The sequence below is a fragment of the Bufo bufo genome, chromosome 4, assembly GCF_905171765.1.
Source record: "Bufo bufo chromosome 4, aBufBuf1.1, whole genome shotgun sequence".
Classification (NCBI taxonomy): Eukaryota; Metazoa; Chordata; class Amphibia; order Anura; family Bufonidae; genus Bufo; species Bufo bufo.
This window is the reverse complement of record NC_053392.1, coordinates 606308412-606326068: the sequence shown is the minus strand read 5'-3', so window position 1 is coordinate 606326068 and position 17657 is coordinate 606308412. Positions and strand designations below refer to the sequence as shown.

Genomic DNA, 17657 nt, shown 5'->3' with positions numbered 1-17657 from the left:
GTTCTACAACTAACAGAATGACTGGAGACACGGTGTTCAATTATTAATATTAGGATTTAAAGAGGACCTTTCACCGCTCCTGACATGTCTGTTTTATTAGCCTTATGCATTCCCCATGTAATACCAGTTCTGGATCATCTATTCTTATGGCTTTATGTTGTGTCCTTCCTTTATTATTTCTACTGGAAGTTATGAATGAATTGCTATTAGCCTTCAGTAAGGGTACTGAGGGGAGGCAACCAGTAGGGGGCGTGTACCTGCACAGTCTGACTCTATCCAATCAGTGCTCCCATTTTCAGACTGTGCAGGTACACGCCCAACTGGTTACCTCCCCTCTGTACCCTTACTGAAGGCTAATAACAATTTATTCATAACTTCTAGTAGAAATAATAAAGGAAGGACACAACATAAAGCCATAAGAATAGATGCTCCAGAACTGGTATTACATGGGGAATGCATGAAACTATTAAAACAGGCATGTCAGGAGAGGTCAAAGGCCCCCTTAATAACTCCGCCTGGATATACCATTTCCCATGACTGGTTTTATCTACGTTTTATATCTGCTGCCATTTACAGATGAGACCTATGCAGCCTTAAAGGTCCTCTCACTTCAGCAAGTGGCATTTATTATGTAGAGGAAGTTAATACAAGCCACTTACTAATGTATTGTGATTCTCCATATTGCCTCCTTTACTGGCTGGATTAGTTTTCCCATCACATTATATACAGTTTTTTCCATGGTTACAGACCACCCTGCAATCCAGCTGTGGTGGTCGTGCTTGTCTTGGCTTGGCTTCCAGCAGGTTTTGGCATTAACTTTGGCAGGTAAACAAACTTAACTCTGCTACATCAGTTGCTCTCTGGCTCTGCTGTGTTGACAAGCTTACTATGGAACCAGTTTCTTTGGGTGCTGCAACTTCTCACTTGGTAGTCTGTCTCTAACTTTGTCCAGGGAACACTTTACTCCTGGTCTGTGAGGCTTCAGGCTTTGGCCTCTGTGTCCAGCAGAGCTGAAGATGCTCCGGCTGGCCTAGGCAAGCCTCGTCCAGCAGGGACGAGCACTTGCTGCACACACTCCCTTGGCAGGGGGTAAGCTAGACTGACTTCTAACTAACTAAACTCCTCTCCAGAGGGAGAGAAGAGGAAGGAAAGAAGGTTTTATCCTCTGCAAGTGTAGCTCTGCCATGCTTGCCACCATCTGTTGGTGAACCAGGCATATAACATGAAAATAGATATACACATTATACAGGACCTGGAAATTAATACATAGAATGATATGAGGTTAACCATAGGAGATAGTAGCAAAGCGCAAAGGTGGTACCGGCACTCTGGGGCATTACATACCCCCAACTTAAAAGTCAAGTGGCCCTCGGCTTGTGCTTAGGGTATATAGGCGTAAATATGCTCTAAGGGTACCTGGGAAAAGTTCAAGTGCTGCATGAAAATACAAATACACATACAGACATAGAAGACGGCTACCTATGGGTTCCTGACTGAGTAGGGTGTCTTACTACGGTTTTCCCTCTCGCAGCGAACCAACCAAACAAATGAATATACTCATTCACTGCACTAAGCGCTCAATACTCCACAACGTGGCCATAGTCGTATATGGAGCGTGGGGGTGTCAGATACTGTAATCCCTCCACATGTCATGATACGCCTGCAAATAGAAGGGTGGCTTCATCCTGTATTCCCTTCCTAGCACCAAGGTCTTAAAATGCTTTACGCTTTGTCACCTTGATGACTGACCAGGTAGCTACACATATTTTCCTCCTAGGCTTGGCTAAGCACAAGACCTGGGGATATAAATTACCTTGGCAAAGCGAAAGGCCTTAAAACATATAACAATTAGGAGGATGAGGCCGTGCTCTCTATTCTCTCCAGACACGTATTAGCAGCAGATTACCCTTGACGATGACAGATCTGCTTGTGACGTACCACTTGGTTCCCCCTGTGTAGCAATACAATCTATCTAACACAAGGTCACATTAGAACCATTAGTATTTAATGTCCTCAGAGGCAGTCCATAATGAGCAATGGCGATGTTAGAGCTGCTTGTGACGTATATTAACGTCCTCAGAGGAAGTCCATAATGAGCAAAGAAGTAAGGTGCTGACTATCTAGCTAACGGTATAAAGTCTAAAGTCCATACAAAAATGCATATAATATCACATTGCGGCACCTGAAAAAGAATACACACAATGGGCACAATTCTTGAACGTTGCTGAACCTGAAAAAGATTATTGTAAATCACAGTGCAAAATAGATAAGGCAAACATTTAAAGCACATATTTATTGCAATAAAATGGTGCAAAAGGGCAACAAAATTACATTAGATTCATTCAAGGTTGATGGATAAAGTGCACCGAATGAGAATTTTAAGTGCAACAAAGTCCTTTAAGTGCAAAAGAGTCCCTTGTAATCCATAGGAAATAAGGCAACTTCATTATTTGTAATCTACATGAGGCAATATTTGTAATCCACGGGAAATAGCATAACGTCATTATTTGTAATCCAAACGAGGTAGCAATGTCATTTGTTGTAATCCAAATAAGGCAATAATGTAATTTGTAATCCACATGGATAGCAATATAAAATAGCAGCACAGGTCATGAGAACCTTTTTTGGCAAAGGTGGGCTCCCAAATAACCTGAAAAGGGGAAAAAAAAGGGAATGGGCGCTGTTAGGCGATGATGGTTGGGGGGAGTCCTAACTAGCATGGCCATCCAGGTGAGGGCAGGAACATGGGCAACCTAAAACATGGAACAAATAAAATGCCAACAGGCCCTTACCCTTCAGGTCCAGTCCACGAAGTGGCTACCAGAAGTCATTGTTCCTTTAACTGAAGATGGTGAGGAAGAGCAGCTCTTTAGACGAGGGACCTTAGGGCCTCTTCGCTGCTGGAGCTGCTGAACTGGATCAAAGGTTTGTCCTGCCTTTTGTAATCCATTCGGGCTTCCACGGTGGTGTTTTGTCGACACCTGCTGTCACTCCTAGGTAGTGTCCTTGTCAGAGGCATTGCTAGGCTAAAACATTGGGGGCCTGGGCCCCTGATGTTTTGTCCCAGGCCCCAAATGTACTGCCTGCCAGGCAGATACAACTGTAGCAGTGAAGAGGAGGAGGAGAAGTCCTGGGGAAGAAGCTGTGGTGAGGTCTGCTACATGAGGAGAGGTAAGTGAAGGGAGAGGCAGAGCAATGCTGGGAGTTGTGGTTATTTAACTGGGGCTGAAGGGAGGGATGTTATCATGGGACTAAATGTTCAGGTGTGATGTTATTTACATGGAGCTGTATATTGATGGTGGCTGGGGGAGAGAGTGATTTACATGGGACTGTATGTTGGATAAGGCTGGGGAGGGGTGATGTTATTTACATGGGACTGTATATTGATGGTGGCTGTGGGAGGGAATGATGTTATTTACATGGGACTGTATATTGATGGCTGGGGGAGGGAGTGATGTTATTTACATGGGACTGTATGTTGATGGCGGCTGTGGGAGGGAGTGATGTTATTTACATTGGACTTTGTTGGAGGAGGCTGGGGAGGGGGCGATTTTATTTACATGAGGCTGTATGTTGAAGGTGGCTGGGGAGGGGGTGATGTTATTTACATGGGACTGTATATTGAAGGGGGCTGTAGACAGAGAGGGATGGTATTTACATGGGACTGTATATTGGAGGGGGCTGTAGACAGAGAGGGATGGTATTTACATGGGACTGTATTTTGAAGGGGGCTGGAGAGATGGTGTGATGTTATTTTCATGGGACTGTATATTTATGCTGGCTGGAGAGGGGGTGGTGTCATTTACATGGGACTCTATGGCGGAGGGAGGAAAATAGTGTTATTTACATGGGACTGTATGGTGGAGGGGCTGAGGATTTATAATTTGTGAGGACACTTAGAGGAGGAATATAACTACAGGAGGCACTTCAGGGGAGAGCATTATAACAGGAGGGGGCAATATAAATACTGGGGCACTGTGGGGGGCATTTTAAATCCAGGTGACATTAGGCGTTCTTATAACTACTGGGGGCTCTGTAGGAGGGACTTATAGATCCGCCTTATTTCTACAAAGAGCACTATGGGGGCCTTATTACTACTGAGGGGTCTGTGAGGGCATTATTAATACTGGAAGGCTCTTCTACTAATGGAGGCACTCTTGGGGAGCACTATCACTGTAGGGGGCAATATAACTAATGAGGGCACTCTAGAAGGGAATAACTATTGGTGGGACTATGAGGAGCACTATTACTATGGGGGGGGGGGGGCTATCTGTACAGCACTCATTTTTCTTCAGGATAGTATTTGGGGGTATTGGGGAGCACAGCGAGCAGCAGGATAACACTGTGGGGACTCCAGGTTTGGGGGTGATGATAGAAATGTGAGGAAGCTAAGATGTCTGTGTGTCACACTCTGCAGAGACGAGGCGGCTGAGAAAAGTTGTCCGGACCGAATGGAGAAGATGATGACAGAGAAGATCTACATCAGAGGAGACATCACCTGGAGGCACCGGATGTGAGCGGTATATACTGCTGTATACAGGGCCGGTGCTACCATAAGGCAGACCAAGCGGCTGCCTTAGGGCGCACCCTGGGGGAGGGCGGAAAAATGTGACATGAAGAGGGAGAAATGTGACATGGAGGGCTGATGTGACATAGGGGGGTGATGTGACATGGAGGGGGAGAAATGTGACATGGGGGCATGATGGCTTACATAGGAGCATGATGGCTTACATGGGGGGCTGATGGATGGGGGCTGATGGCTGACATGGGGGGGGCTAATGGCTGACATGGCGGCATGATGGCTGACATGGGGGGCTGATGGATGGGGGCTGATGGCTGACATGGGGGGGGCTAATGGCTGACATGGCGGCATGATGGCTGACATGGGGGGGCTAATGGCTGACATGGCGGCATGATGGCTGACATGGGGGGCTGATGTCTGACATGGGGGTCTGATCTGAGGTCTGATTAACATTGGGGGTCTGATTGGGGCTGTTAGCTAGGGTCTGATTAGCATTGGGGGTCTGATTGCTGGTCTGACCTGAGGTGTAATGGAAAATATTTTTTTCTTATTATCCTCCTCTAAAACCTAGGTGTGTCTTAGAGGGCAAAAAATACGGTCCTCAAACTAGTGATTGTCTGAAGCAGAGAGAAGATACCAGGACCACGCAGAGGAGAAGCCAGCTGCTGCAGACGGGACCAGGGCCAGGTGAGCTGCGAGGGGTGGGGGGCGCCAAAATGTAGCTTTGCTTGTGTTGGCAAAAATCCTTGCACCGGCCCTGGCTGTATAGCGAGTATAGCAAAATGCAGCATGCGCAGGGAGGGGCGACTTAGGCTACTTTCACACTAGAGGTAGCCTTCTCCGGCAGACTGTTCTTGTGGGTGAGCAGCCTGCCGGATCCATGCTACCGCTAGTGCACCGTGCCGCAGGAGGTGCATGCTGTCGTTTTATTCCAGCCGCCTCTCGGCATGTTTGCCGTGCTGCGGCCGGACCTCCGGCCTGCCCCAGTATAGTGAATGGGGCCGGAGCGGACTTCCTGCGGCATGGTGCACTAGCAGTAGCATGGATCCGGCAGGCTGTTCCCCCGCCAGAACAGTGTGAAAGTAGCCTTAGAGAACTGGGCCATATTCATTGGGGCTTGGGCCCCGGATCCTTTAAGACCCTAGCAACGCCCCTGGTCCTGGTGGTGACACTCCGCATGGCCGCTGTAACCCTTTGTCTCACAGGGGCGGGTGCTCCTGCCATTCTGAGGGGTTCCAGGATCTCTGGCTGTATAGGGGCCGGTAAATAGCTTTCTGCTCTAGGTGGCCTGATGGACAGCTCCGGATTCACCTTCTTTAATAATTCTGGCTGGGATTTCCACTGCAGCTGGTACGCCACTACCGTCGGGCTGAACACTAAGGCTGCCTGGGCCATACTTCCCATTTGCTGGCCAATGGTTGGGGGTGCGGCAGGCCCAGTATAAGGGGATCTGGCTCCGGTTCTGGCTGTTCCCTGTAACTCAGCACTCCCTCCTCTGTCTCCTGCAAGCGTCCAACACGTCCCCGGTCAGCTGGGTCTTCCTGCCAATGCTCCGGTGTGGACACTGGGACCAGCAGCTTTTGTAGCAGGCTCACCCCCGTGGCAAAGGGGCCTTAAGGGGACCGCATGGGAGTAAATTCTACCTGCTCCCCGTTATACAGCCTATGTCGGGCCTGTGGCAGGTACAGCCTCTTAACTGAACGCCGATTAACAAATAGTTTGGTCCCAGACTTGTCGTCTTGCAGAACCCAATACATCTCTCAACGTTAAACCAGATCACGGTTCCGGTCCTCCAATCCAGTACCAGGTCGTGGGGTAGTGGTCGGTCGAGCAGGCGGACCACCCAATCTTCGATGGCCTTCCTGTAGTCCCAGGCTTTGGTGGCGTAGACCGTCACTTTCCAAGGTACCACGGGACTGAGGGAATCGTAGGCCTCGCTCTTTCTGGGCTGCTCACTCTCGCTGGGTGACTCGCTCTTTCTGGGCGGCGGATTGGGATCTCCTGCTGCCTCCGCCAGATCAGCCGGTGCCTCTACTCCCTCGTCAGGTCGATCGGAGAACCAGGCGGGGCTTGACGGGAGGAGCTTCCACTTCCTCTATTTACACTGTCGTATCGCTCCCGTTAGGCAGGGCCAGACTTTCCTGCTCCAGAGAGGGGAGTTCCTGGATTTTCGCGCGATGCCTGGGCAAGAAGACACTGCACCATTACATGTAAAAATGGCGGATTAACCCTTCGGGGGCCAGCACACGTAGTTTTGCGCTCGCCGCTCCACAGTAAATACATTAAAATGATTCTTAAAGGTATTTTTGTAAATCCAATAGGCTATAGAATCCAGGAGCACACAGATTTATCGAATTTGAATCCTGTTTGTGATGCCAAAATTTGCAGCGGGCACCTCCCCCAGGGCCCTTTAAGAGGAGATATATGAGTAAAGTACTTGTTTGATTTGTCGTGACGCCAATTGCAGTGAAGCAACAAGGGCACAGGGCCCCTTTTAGTGATGTTGTGGATAGTACCCAGGGTAGGAATGCCAGAGTGGTGTAGGGTGGCCTAATATCCCTTAATGGTGTTGCACGTGTCACGGTGCTCCTACCTGTATATGCTGGACCCTAGGCGTTGGCTCCGCAGCAAATGAAAAGGGGGTTGTTGATGAAGGGATGAAGAATAAATTGAGTCCAGACCTTGTGATGAAGGTAACAACAGCTTTACTTGAATAAACTTGCTTCCAACACGATTTACAGGCTTTGTCTTGGCTTCCAGCAGGCTTTGGCATTAACTTTGGCAGGCAAACAAACTCAACTTTGCTACATTAGTTGCTCTCGGGCTCTGCTGTACTGACAAGCTTACTATGGAACTCAGGTTCTTTGGGTGCTGCAACTTCTCACTTGGTAGTCTGTCTCTAACTTTGTCCAGGGAACACTTTACTCCTGGTCTGTGAGGCTTCAGGCTTTGCCCTCTGTGTCCAGCAGAGCTGAAGGTGCTCCGGCTGGCCTAGGCAAGACTCGTCCAGCAGGGAAGAGCACCTGCTGCACACACTCTCTTGGCAGGGGGTAAGCTAGACTGACTTCTAACTAACTAAACACCTCCCCAGAGGGAGAGAAGAGGAAGGAAAGAAGGTTCCATCCTCTGCAAGTGTAGCTCTGCCATGCTTGCCGCCATCTGCTGGTGAACCAGGCATATTACACTTGAACATAACGGTTGCATGAAAATAGATATGCACATTATACAGGACCTGGAAATGAATACATAGAATGATATGAGGTTAACCATAGGAGATAGTAGCAAGGCGCAAAGGTGGTAACGGAACTCTGGGGAGTTACACATCCAGGACTCCAGATTGATACATTTTACCTGCATGTTCATATGTGCCCTCATTGTTGAGAAGAATTATGTTTTGATATATGCAAATGAGCCTTTAGGAGCAAACGGGGGCGTTGCGGTTACACCTAGAGGCTCAGCTCTCTCTGCAACTGCTGCACCCTCTGCACTTTGATTGACAAGGCCAGACGTGACCACATTTGCACTGCCGGGTCCTGTCAATCAAAGTGCAGAGGGCGCGGCAGTTGCAGAGAGAGCTGAGCCTCTAGGAGTAACGGTAACGCCCCCGTTGCCCCTAGAGGCTCATTTGCATATAATAAAGCATCATATTTCTCAGCGATGCAGGAACATATGAACATGGGACCAACACAGACGCCTTCAGCTGCCAAGCGCCCACAGATGAGCTGCCAGAGGGATATGTGATATGTGTAAACTCTACATTTATCTTGCGGACCCCATTATCAGCTTTTATGCAGCGTCAATTGATTTCTCATTTTTCATCTATGAGGTTTAGGAATATGTACGGTATAATACTTTTACAGTTGTTATCTGATAGACCCATGATGACGGCGTTGTGCGGGGTTTTTACTCTGGTTTTGCGATGTTTTAACCCTCGTTACATAAAATTCCGTAGGAAACATTAACATTCCAAAAGAAGGAGCGGGGGGGGGGTCTAATTATCCAAGGGGATGATTTCAAAATAGCAGCAATCACAGGCAGTACCGATTCCTACAGTGGTGTATATACGGTGATATAACAGCTGCACTTGGACATAAATTACTACTGTTGTCATCGCCGTCATCACTTTGCAGCGCGCAGTCTATGCCCAGAGGAATGCCAGGTACACGGGTACTGCGCGCTGACTCTTCTCCGCCTCCTGTCATGTGATGCAGAACACGTTAAACTCTCGTGCGTTCATGCTAAGATCATAGGGACAGGCCAGGAAGACGCATATGTTCCCCATAACTCACAAAATCATATGACACGGGTGACATCACAAGACGAAAAGTGAAATCCAAGCAAACAGCCAGGACGTGTCATCACTAATTGTCTGCTGGCAGCTAAATGGGTGCTAATGAGCCTGGCCCGCCGCCAGAGAGCTGGCAGAACGTGTCTACTGGCACATTGTTACCGTCCTAGGATGAGTCCGTGGTCAGGAGCGGGTGGCAATTTGGGCGCTTGCCCAGGGCCCCTGAGGACACGAAGCCCAGAAGATAACCACCCGGTCTCCTCTATTCCTCGCCAAGGGAGTAACCAACATTTTTGGATGACGGGGAATTGGGAGAAATAAAAATTTTGTATGTAAAGTGTCCCTCCTTTTTATGGAGGACTTTATAAATGGAGCAGGTTTTTACAGCCTTGGAGGCGGATCGGGTCGGAGACATGAGGAAACCATAGTGCGACTGTATGATAACCGACCGCAGACTGGTCAACACGACCAAGCTGCTGGGGCAAAATAATCACACGATCGGGGCTGTTGGCAGCTCAAGGGTAAAAAATAAAATAAAATCAAAATCTATAAAATGTAAAAAGCTCGCAAATTTTGTTTCAGACCTTTTGCTCACATATTAAAAATATAAATAAATTAAAAAAAACGAATAATAAAAAAAGAATAAATATAAACAAATAAATTTATAAATGATAATGAACAATTGAATAATCAATTTAAACAAAGAAAATAAATATTAATAATACATAATTTATAATAATAGTAAAAAATAATAACAATAAAAATAATAACATTCCTAAAAAATAATAATAGTAATAAATATCAACTAATAAGGTTAATATTAATAATAATAACAATAATAAATAAATATATAATACGTAATAACTACCCCAAGCTCAGACGGTGGATCTGATCGTGGACCTGCCACATTTAATGGAGCTCCACGGCTGCGGCTTTCACATTCACCCGTTGAGGGCCCATGCGCACAGCCGTAGCAGTTACTGCGGTCCGCCATTTATTTTAATTTTTTTTACTCCTTCACAAATGTCCTATCTTTGTCTGCAAAACGGACAAGAATAGGACATATTCTATATTTTTGCGGGGCTGCGGTCCGGAATTACGGATGCGGACTGCACACAATGTCCTGTACGCATCTTTCGCGGCCCCATTGAAGTGAATGGGTCCGCGTCCAATCCGCAAAAAAATGCAGACAAAAACTACAGCCGTGTGCAAGAGCCCTGCTGTGGATTTCAGATTGGAATCAACGGGACACAGATTTCGCCACCGTTCCTGCAGATTTTGGCTCGGAATACACACAGAGATCGGCAGGAAGTTTACGCAGTGTGAACATACTGTAAGGTTTCTTTTGCAAATACGTTGTGTTTTTGTAGAGGTTTTTTTTTTGCCATTTTTGACAGCATTTTTATTTTCTTAACACTGAAAAAAAGGCATTCTGGGTTGTTTTTTGTTTTATTTTTGCACTTTGGCCATTTTAGTGATATTACATTTTTTGCAGTAGAAACGCTAGTGAAGCAAGCACAGGCGGCAGCCCGCTCCGCCCAGCTGATCCTGGCATAGCACAGGGTAGCAGAGTACACATGCGCTATGCCAGCATTTAGTAATACTCCGGGGGGCACGGGCAGCAGCAATATGCGCTCCTGCCCGTACACCCTGCGCTGTGGCCCTATTCATAAACTGAATTTAAAGCGCACAGAAAATCTGCAATTTAGGGGGGAATATCTCTAGTAAACCCAACACAATCCTTACAGTGGTCTTAGAAGCTGAGATCTGAGGTGCTGTTTGTAGACTCAATACACTATGGCAGGCATGGCCAACCTGCGGCCCTCCAGCTGTTGTAAAACTACAACTCCCACCATGCCCTGCTGTAGGCTGATAGCTGTAGACTGTCCGGGCATGATGGGAGTTGTAGTTGTGCAACATCTGGAGAGCCTCAGGTTGGCCATCCCTGCACTATGGCCTCTTGCACACGACTGTATTTTTTTTCCGTTCCATTATTTTGCACTCTGTTTGCGGTCCGTATGTGGAACCATTCACTTCAAAAACAACAGAAGGTATTCCGTATGCATTCCGTTTCCGTATTTCCGTTCCATTCAAAGATAGAACATGTCCTAATATCGCCCGCAAATTACGTTCCGTGGCTCCATTCAAGTCAATGGTTCCGCAAAAAAAAAAAAACGGAATGCATCCGTATGTCTTCCGTATCCGTTCCGTTTTTGCAGAACCGTCTATTGAAAATTTTATGCCCAGCCCAATTTTTTTATGTACTTACTGTTTAAACATTATTGTATGCTTCCGTTTACGTTTGCGATCCGCAAAAAAACGGATTACAAACAGAAACCAAACGGAATGGAAGCGGAATGGAAACGGAATGGAAACGGAAACACTACTGAAACAAAAAACGGATTTGTTTAAAACGGACCGCAAAACCATGCGGTCGTGTGCAAGAGGCCTATGGGTAAGAACTCCTTCTAATTAGCTGCACACGGGTGAATTCTGGGGACATGGCGGCTGACGGCTACACATCCACTGAGGGTTATACAACTGTTCTCCACGTGAAGACATTCTGCTCATGAGGCTTCACTCACAGCAAGCAGAGTTACTGGATGATATCACCGCAGAGCAATGACATCTCCTGACTCCCAGAACTGGAATGTCCAGAACACAGCGGGTGGAGATCCACTGCAGGTCACTGTTCATGACTCGGAGACATCTGTCCATAACATACAGTTCCCAAAAATGTGGGCATTTAAAAACTGGAATGCGTCATACGATTTTGCATCCTGAAGGGGGCGCCATAGCAAGGGGAAAAAAAAATGAAAGATAAAATGCTTCTGGTTTCTATCCCTTGGACCTTCCAGGGGTTTGTTAACCTTTACCTTCCACAAGGGTGGCTGGAGGATCATTCTAGATGCAAAGGGGGCCCAACTGGTGACTGGCCGGGGCCCCGGCTCCTGACCACAGAAAGGACTTAAAAGCTGCATCCGACCGATTGCTCCACCCGTCACCTTAACTGTATATCCTGTCCACGGGCTCACGCACACAAATGTGTTTTATTGTCCGTGTCTGTTCCGTTTTTTTTTTTTTGCGGCCCATATTGCTGTTAGGACCTGTTCACACATTGTCATATCCACCACGTAAACCGCAGGGCGCCCTCTGCACTTTGACAGGGCCGGGTGTGATCACGTTTACACTGCCTGGTGCAGAGGGCGCGGCAGTTGCAGAGAGAGCTGAGCCTCTAGGTGTAACGGTAACGCCCCTGTTGCTCCTAGAGGCTCATTTGTATATTTATTAAAAACATCCTTTTTCTCAGCAGTGCGGGCACATAGGAACATGGGACCAACACAGACGCCTTCAGCGCACATGTAACAGGTCGGACAGCGTCATAGGGACAAAACTGCTGACAGATGCCCTTTAATGGAAGTCAATAGACAGTAAATAATATATTTGTAGGTGTCTCTCCGTGTATTTATTTCATATCTCTCCATAACCTTCCCAATTAGCAGTGAACATAAGCCAGATATTAACCCACGATATACCATAACATGTGAATAGACCAGGCATGCTCAACCTGCGGCCCTCCAGCTGTTGTAAAACTACAACTCCCATGATGCCCTGCTGTAGGCTGTTCAGGCATGCTGGGAGTTGTAGTTTTGCAACAGCTGGAGGGCCGCAGGTTGAGCATGCCTGTTATAGACCCTTATATAGCTAGTACAGGGGGGGGGGGTTAGAAACACAGACAGAATCCGTGTCAAGCCCCGCCCTCTCTGACCCTGCACTAACCATACCACAGTGTATCAGACTAGCCAGGAGCGTTCCTTTAATTTCACCTTTCTTCACCTTCAAAAACCTGCCACCTTCCTGAGCCGCCATGCTGAATCATCAGGTCCTGCAATCTGACGAGATCCGCTAGAGGGCGCTAAAGGGAGGCTGAGAACCTGCAGCATTGCAATTCATTGTATCCAAAGCCCTGTTCACCTTACTTTACCGTGCGTCCAACCGGTGAGAAACATGAAGGGGGAAAAATATATAGGTCGGCTCCTTTAAACGTCTGAACTATCTCTCCTATTATAGCCGATATTACACGCTGATTAACCCTGCTAGCCATTAATAACAGGAGTGATTATACATAATGGTAATGAATGACTGCGGCCTAAATTATTTTTATGGGTGCTGTAAAAGTGCTAATTGAGAAAATCAGAGATGAAGTCACCGCTTATTTATAGCGCGGAGCTAAATTTAGAAGGCAAAAGGTGACCTGCCTTACCGCTCTCCACCGCCAGATGGCGCCCGCAGTACACGCATTGCATTGCTCAGTGGGTTTGTGCCTGCTTTACCGCTCTCCACCGCCAGATGGCGCTGGCAGCACAGACAGAAGCCGCACTGGATTATCCCTGCATTGCCGCACCCACCAGGACGGCCCCGCCCACTCCGGCTTCACTCATTGCTGTAAACTGGGATGCTTTGCCCGGAGATGGGAACTTCCGGTGTAACACCAGTTTCCTGGGCTGCTGGCATTTAAATCCAGCTGGAAGGGGCTGATGTGCATCGGTGGGTCCAGTCCCTCTGTTACCCGAGCAGGAGCCTGAACATTGCTTTCTTTGGAGGGGGGGCTTTTATTTTTTGCAAGTCCTCACTGATTGTATCATTTGCATTGACAGAACTGATACATTGTTGCAGAGCAGATCCCAGCAGAATCCCTGGGGCAGATATTTGCAGTACATCCTGCAATTTTTTTTTAATTTTTTTTTTTGCAAAATATATATATACATATATTTTTTTAAAAAATTATCCCAATTTCAGACCTTCCGCCCGCAGAGATGTTCAGCTGGCTGGGGAGCGACGACCGGAGGAAAAAGGATCCTGAAGTTTTCCAGACGGTGAGCGATGGGCTGAAGAAATTATACAAGACCAAGCTGCTGCCCCTGGAAGAATATTACAAATTCCACGAGTTTCATTCGCCGGCCTTGGAAGATGCCGATTTTGATAACAAGCCCATGATTCTGCTGGTGGGACAGTACTCTACTGGGAAGACCACCTTCATCCGGTACGTGCATTTAAAGGGGGGCTCTATACTGTAGTGGTATCGGGGGTGATGTATGTCCCAGGTCATTGGAAATGTCCCAGGGCTGAGACTTTTCCCAGACAGAAAAAAGGGCGATTTGCTATGGTTTCATCATTGAACGGGTGACCACCTGATGCCCACGGAGGACCCCCGACCTCCTCTGCTATAGGCATCTGTCTCGTAAGGTGCTGGTCATTTGCATATAGTCTGGAGGTCGAAATCTCTGCCCACCACAGCAGAAGCCCCCCCTGCGTGGTCACCTGGGCAAGTTCTGCACCTTTCTAATGTATTTAGTATTTTCAAGATCTCTGCTGGCTGTTACTGAACGGGAAATTTCTTGTTCACATCTAGAATGTGAAATCCCGTACAGACCTAAAACTTCTACAGAGCTGAAGGTTTGCTACAATTGTATCCAGAACCAGAAAGTCCTGTAGGAACTAAGCAGCCGGGGCTCCAGGTCTGAAATATTTTACCTGCGCTGATACATTGTAACAAACCTATCAAGGAGAGATGGATGTGCGCTGGCTCACAGAGGATTGTTTAGAGTATAAGCTGTATTGGGCTGCATGTTCCCATTTACTGACAGCAAGCAGAGATCTTAAATAGGCTGAGAAATTGAAAAAAAAAAAAAAAAGTGTATTAGAAAGTTGCAGAACTTATTTATGGGAAAAGTGGAAAATCCCTTTAAGGTGGTCACATGATTAATGAAGCACGAGTCCAAAAGTCACTTGAACGCCGAACCGCAGGTGACGTCTTAAAGGGGAAATCCGGTGTAAATCCTCCTCTGATACGTCGCAGTTACAGCTGAGCGGCGGTCAGCGATAAAGCCGTTTGCTATGAGGTTACGACTAGTGTTGAGCGAACTTGTGTTTCAAGTTCGGCGTCTAAAGTTCGGGTTATCGAAGAATCGCGTTATGGATTCTAAATTCCGTTCTGGTCCGTGGTAGCGGAAGCCATAACACGATTCTTCGATAACCCAAACTTTAGACGCCGAACTTGAAACACAAGTTCGCTCAACACTAGTTACGACCGCGCGGAGCAGTTCTGTTGCGTTTGTGTTCAGGCTGTGAGATTAAACTCAGTTAGGGCCCGTGCTGTGGACTTCAAATTGCGGTCCGCAAGGCACGGGCACCTTCCGTGGGGCAGGCGCATGGGGATCGCAGACCCATTCACTTGAATGGGTTCGTGATTTCCTCCGTTCCGCAAAAAGATAGAGCGTGTTCTATCTTTTTGCGTGTGCGGAGGCACGGAATGGAACCCCAGAAAACACTCCTCCGTAGTGTTCCGTTCCGCATCTCCGGATTTGCGGACCCATTGAAATGAATGGGTCCGCATCCGTGATTCGGAATGACAACGGAACGGTGCCCGTGTATTGCGGATCCGCAAATGCAGTCCGCAATGCGGGAACGGGACAGGGCTCGTTCACACGACCGTATGGCTTTTTCAGTGTTTTGAGGGCCGTCTTTAACGGATCAGTTTTTCCGGTTTTTGTTTCAGTAGTGGTTCCGTTTTTCCGTATGGCGTATACAGTAATTACATAGAAAAAATTGGGCTGGGCATAACATTTTCAATAGATGGTTCCGCAAAAACGGAACGGATACGGAGTACATTCCGTATGTGTTCCGTTTTGCGGACTTGAATGGAGCCACGGAACGTGATTTGCGGGCAATAATATGGCAATCATACGGAGTACATTCCGTTTCTTTTGCGGAACTATTGAAATGAACGGTTCCGTATACGGAACGCAAAAAAACGTTTGTATGAACGAGCCCTTTCTGCATCGATGATGGTGGCACCAGCAACACCGCGCGGCCGTTAACCGTACAGAACGACTAAACAGTGCGGTCCTGATTAGTTTAATCAGAAACCGTTGCCGCCCGTGCAGTCTCGTGGGATGCGGCAGCAGACGTGCCACGTGGTCGCACCCTTGGGTCATTGTTGACAGCATGCGGAAAGTTCATCTGCAGGTGAAACCCCTTTGACACGACTCGGAGCCAACGTCCATTCATATCAAGTCTGCATACAGCGCGCGCCACATTTACTGAGGGCCACGGGTGAGGGTTCTGGCGCAGATCAGTTTAGGGAGATGTATTACTGGTTTTCTCTAAAGAAGAACCAAGGGTTGAGAATTCTCAAAAGTGCCTGGTATAAAGGGGGGGGTTGTCAAGGGGTAAAACGCGTCAGTCTTATTCCGTTTTCTGGCACAAAATAATGGTTTACATTGAGCATCTGACTCCATGCAGGAAGCACCGCTGAGATCATGGATTTCATGGCCGTATAAACTCCGGTTTGCCGGAGATATCCCCTTCTGTTGAAAAGGATGAAATCCACAGCAGAAAGAAAGAAATGGACATGTTGCAGATTTGATTTAAAGGAGTCGTCCGGATAGGTCCTCAATACCGGATTAGTGGGGGTCCGACCCCGGGCAGCTGTTTGAAGTGGCTCCTTCTTAGGTCGGTGACGTCACGTTCATTGGTCACATGGCTCAGGTGCAGCTCAGTCCTGTTCAAGTGAAGGGGGCTGAGCTGCAATACCAAGCACGTCCACTATCCATTGGATGGCGCTGCTTCTTCGAACAGCTGATCGGCGGAGTGCCAGGAGTCGGACCCCCCCCCCCCCCCCCCCCTCAACGATCAGATACTGATGACCTATCCTGAGTAACCATTGTGACCATTAAACACCTGGAAAAAATAATCTGCACCGCGGGTCCAGTTATGTGCAGATATTGTGGCGGGATAGTGTCCTACATGAGCAGGGGCCCACTTATTAAGGGCTCTCCATATTGGGTCCCGAGGGATGGAAACCTAATAAGGCTTATACGTAAATCCATCAACCTCCCCACCACCAATTTTCCCCAAGATTGAGGTGATTATTATGCAAATCAGCCGAAAGTGGGTGTATTCTGTGTGGGTCAGGGCGGGGCTTTATAATGTCCCACCCATGAGGATTCTGGTAGGCGGTGCCACGTATCCCCAGCCTCCCCATAACCAGGCAGATTTCCTATGAGAGATGTAATGGCGGCCATAGTGGTTGTCAGTTTGCTTCCCCACAGAGCACGGGGGCCCCTTAAATTCAGATCTAGTCCTAATAATTCTATCTTTGGCCTCTAATCGTCTCGATGCAGCAGAATTAGATGTCATTACCTTCTCGCTCCGTCATATGAATTTAATTACATGGCTCTGGCTTTGCGCTCTTTCCCATAAGCAGCCGTTGAAAGTCGCTGATTCTCCGCGTTTTCCCTGATGTTCGGTTCAATCTATTGCTCTCTGTTATCAGCCATTCCAGACTGGGGGTGGGGGAGGGGGACCTCTGCCCCTCAGTACTTTATGTCGTGTATCTCCAGATCCTGCCGAGACATTGACATCCACGTGTGACTGACCTCAGCCGCTCCTCTGATTTATAAACCGCTGATTACGGCGTTCCCTTTAATGCGACCATTAAGGCCGTTTTGCCTGCGTGAAGGAGAAGTGATGAATTATACATGCGGGTTAATAGGGGCCTGGGATTTGGGAAACATTTCAGCCCCTAAATTATTGATGGGGTAAAGAAAGGGGAAGGTGCGAGGGCCAGCCGCTGAGGCAGAAGCCTACGGTGAAGGGGCAGGAGGGGGCCATGTTAGTAGAACCTAGAGCTTTTTAACCCCTTAATGACTGTAAATTGGGTTTTTGTTCTTGCTCTTCTGTACTGTCTAGAGGCTTGCTATAAGGGGGAACCTCCTAATATCCTGGTGTAGGGTGCAAGTCTGGCCGTTGTCTGCAGAGGTCGCTCTGATTGGTCTTTGTTAT

The 17657-nt window shown here is 47.7% G+C and overlaps 1 protein-coding gene across 1 annotated transcript in view; it reads left to right on the top strand.

Moving 5' to 3' along the window:
- The first annotated feature begins 13307 nt into the window (after positions 1–13307).
- EHD3 (EH domain containing 3) overlaps positions 13308–17657 on the top strand; it is a 40892-nt gene continuing 36542 nt past the window's right edge. The window contains exons 1-2 of the mRNA XM_040430603.1: positions 13308–13358; positions 13611–13854. Of these exons, the coding sequence (XP_040286537.1) occupies positions 13349–13358; positions 13611–13854 (254 nt within the window). The 5' untranslated portion in view covers positions 13308–13348. The remainder of the gene's footprint in view (positions 13359–13610; positions 13855–17657) is intronic.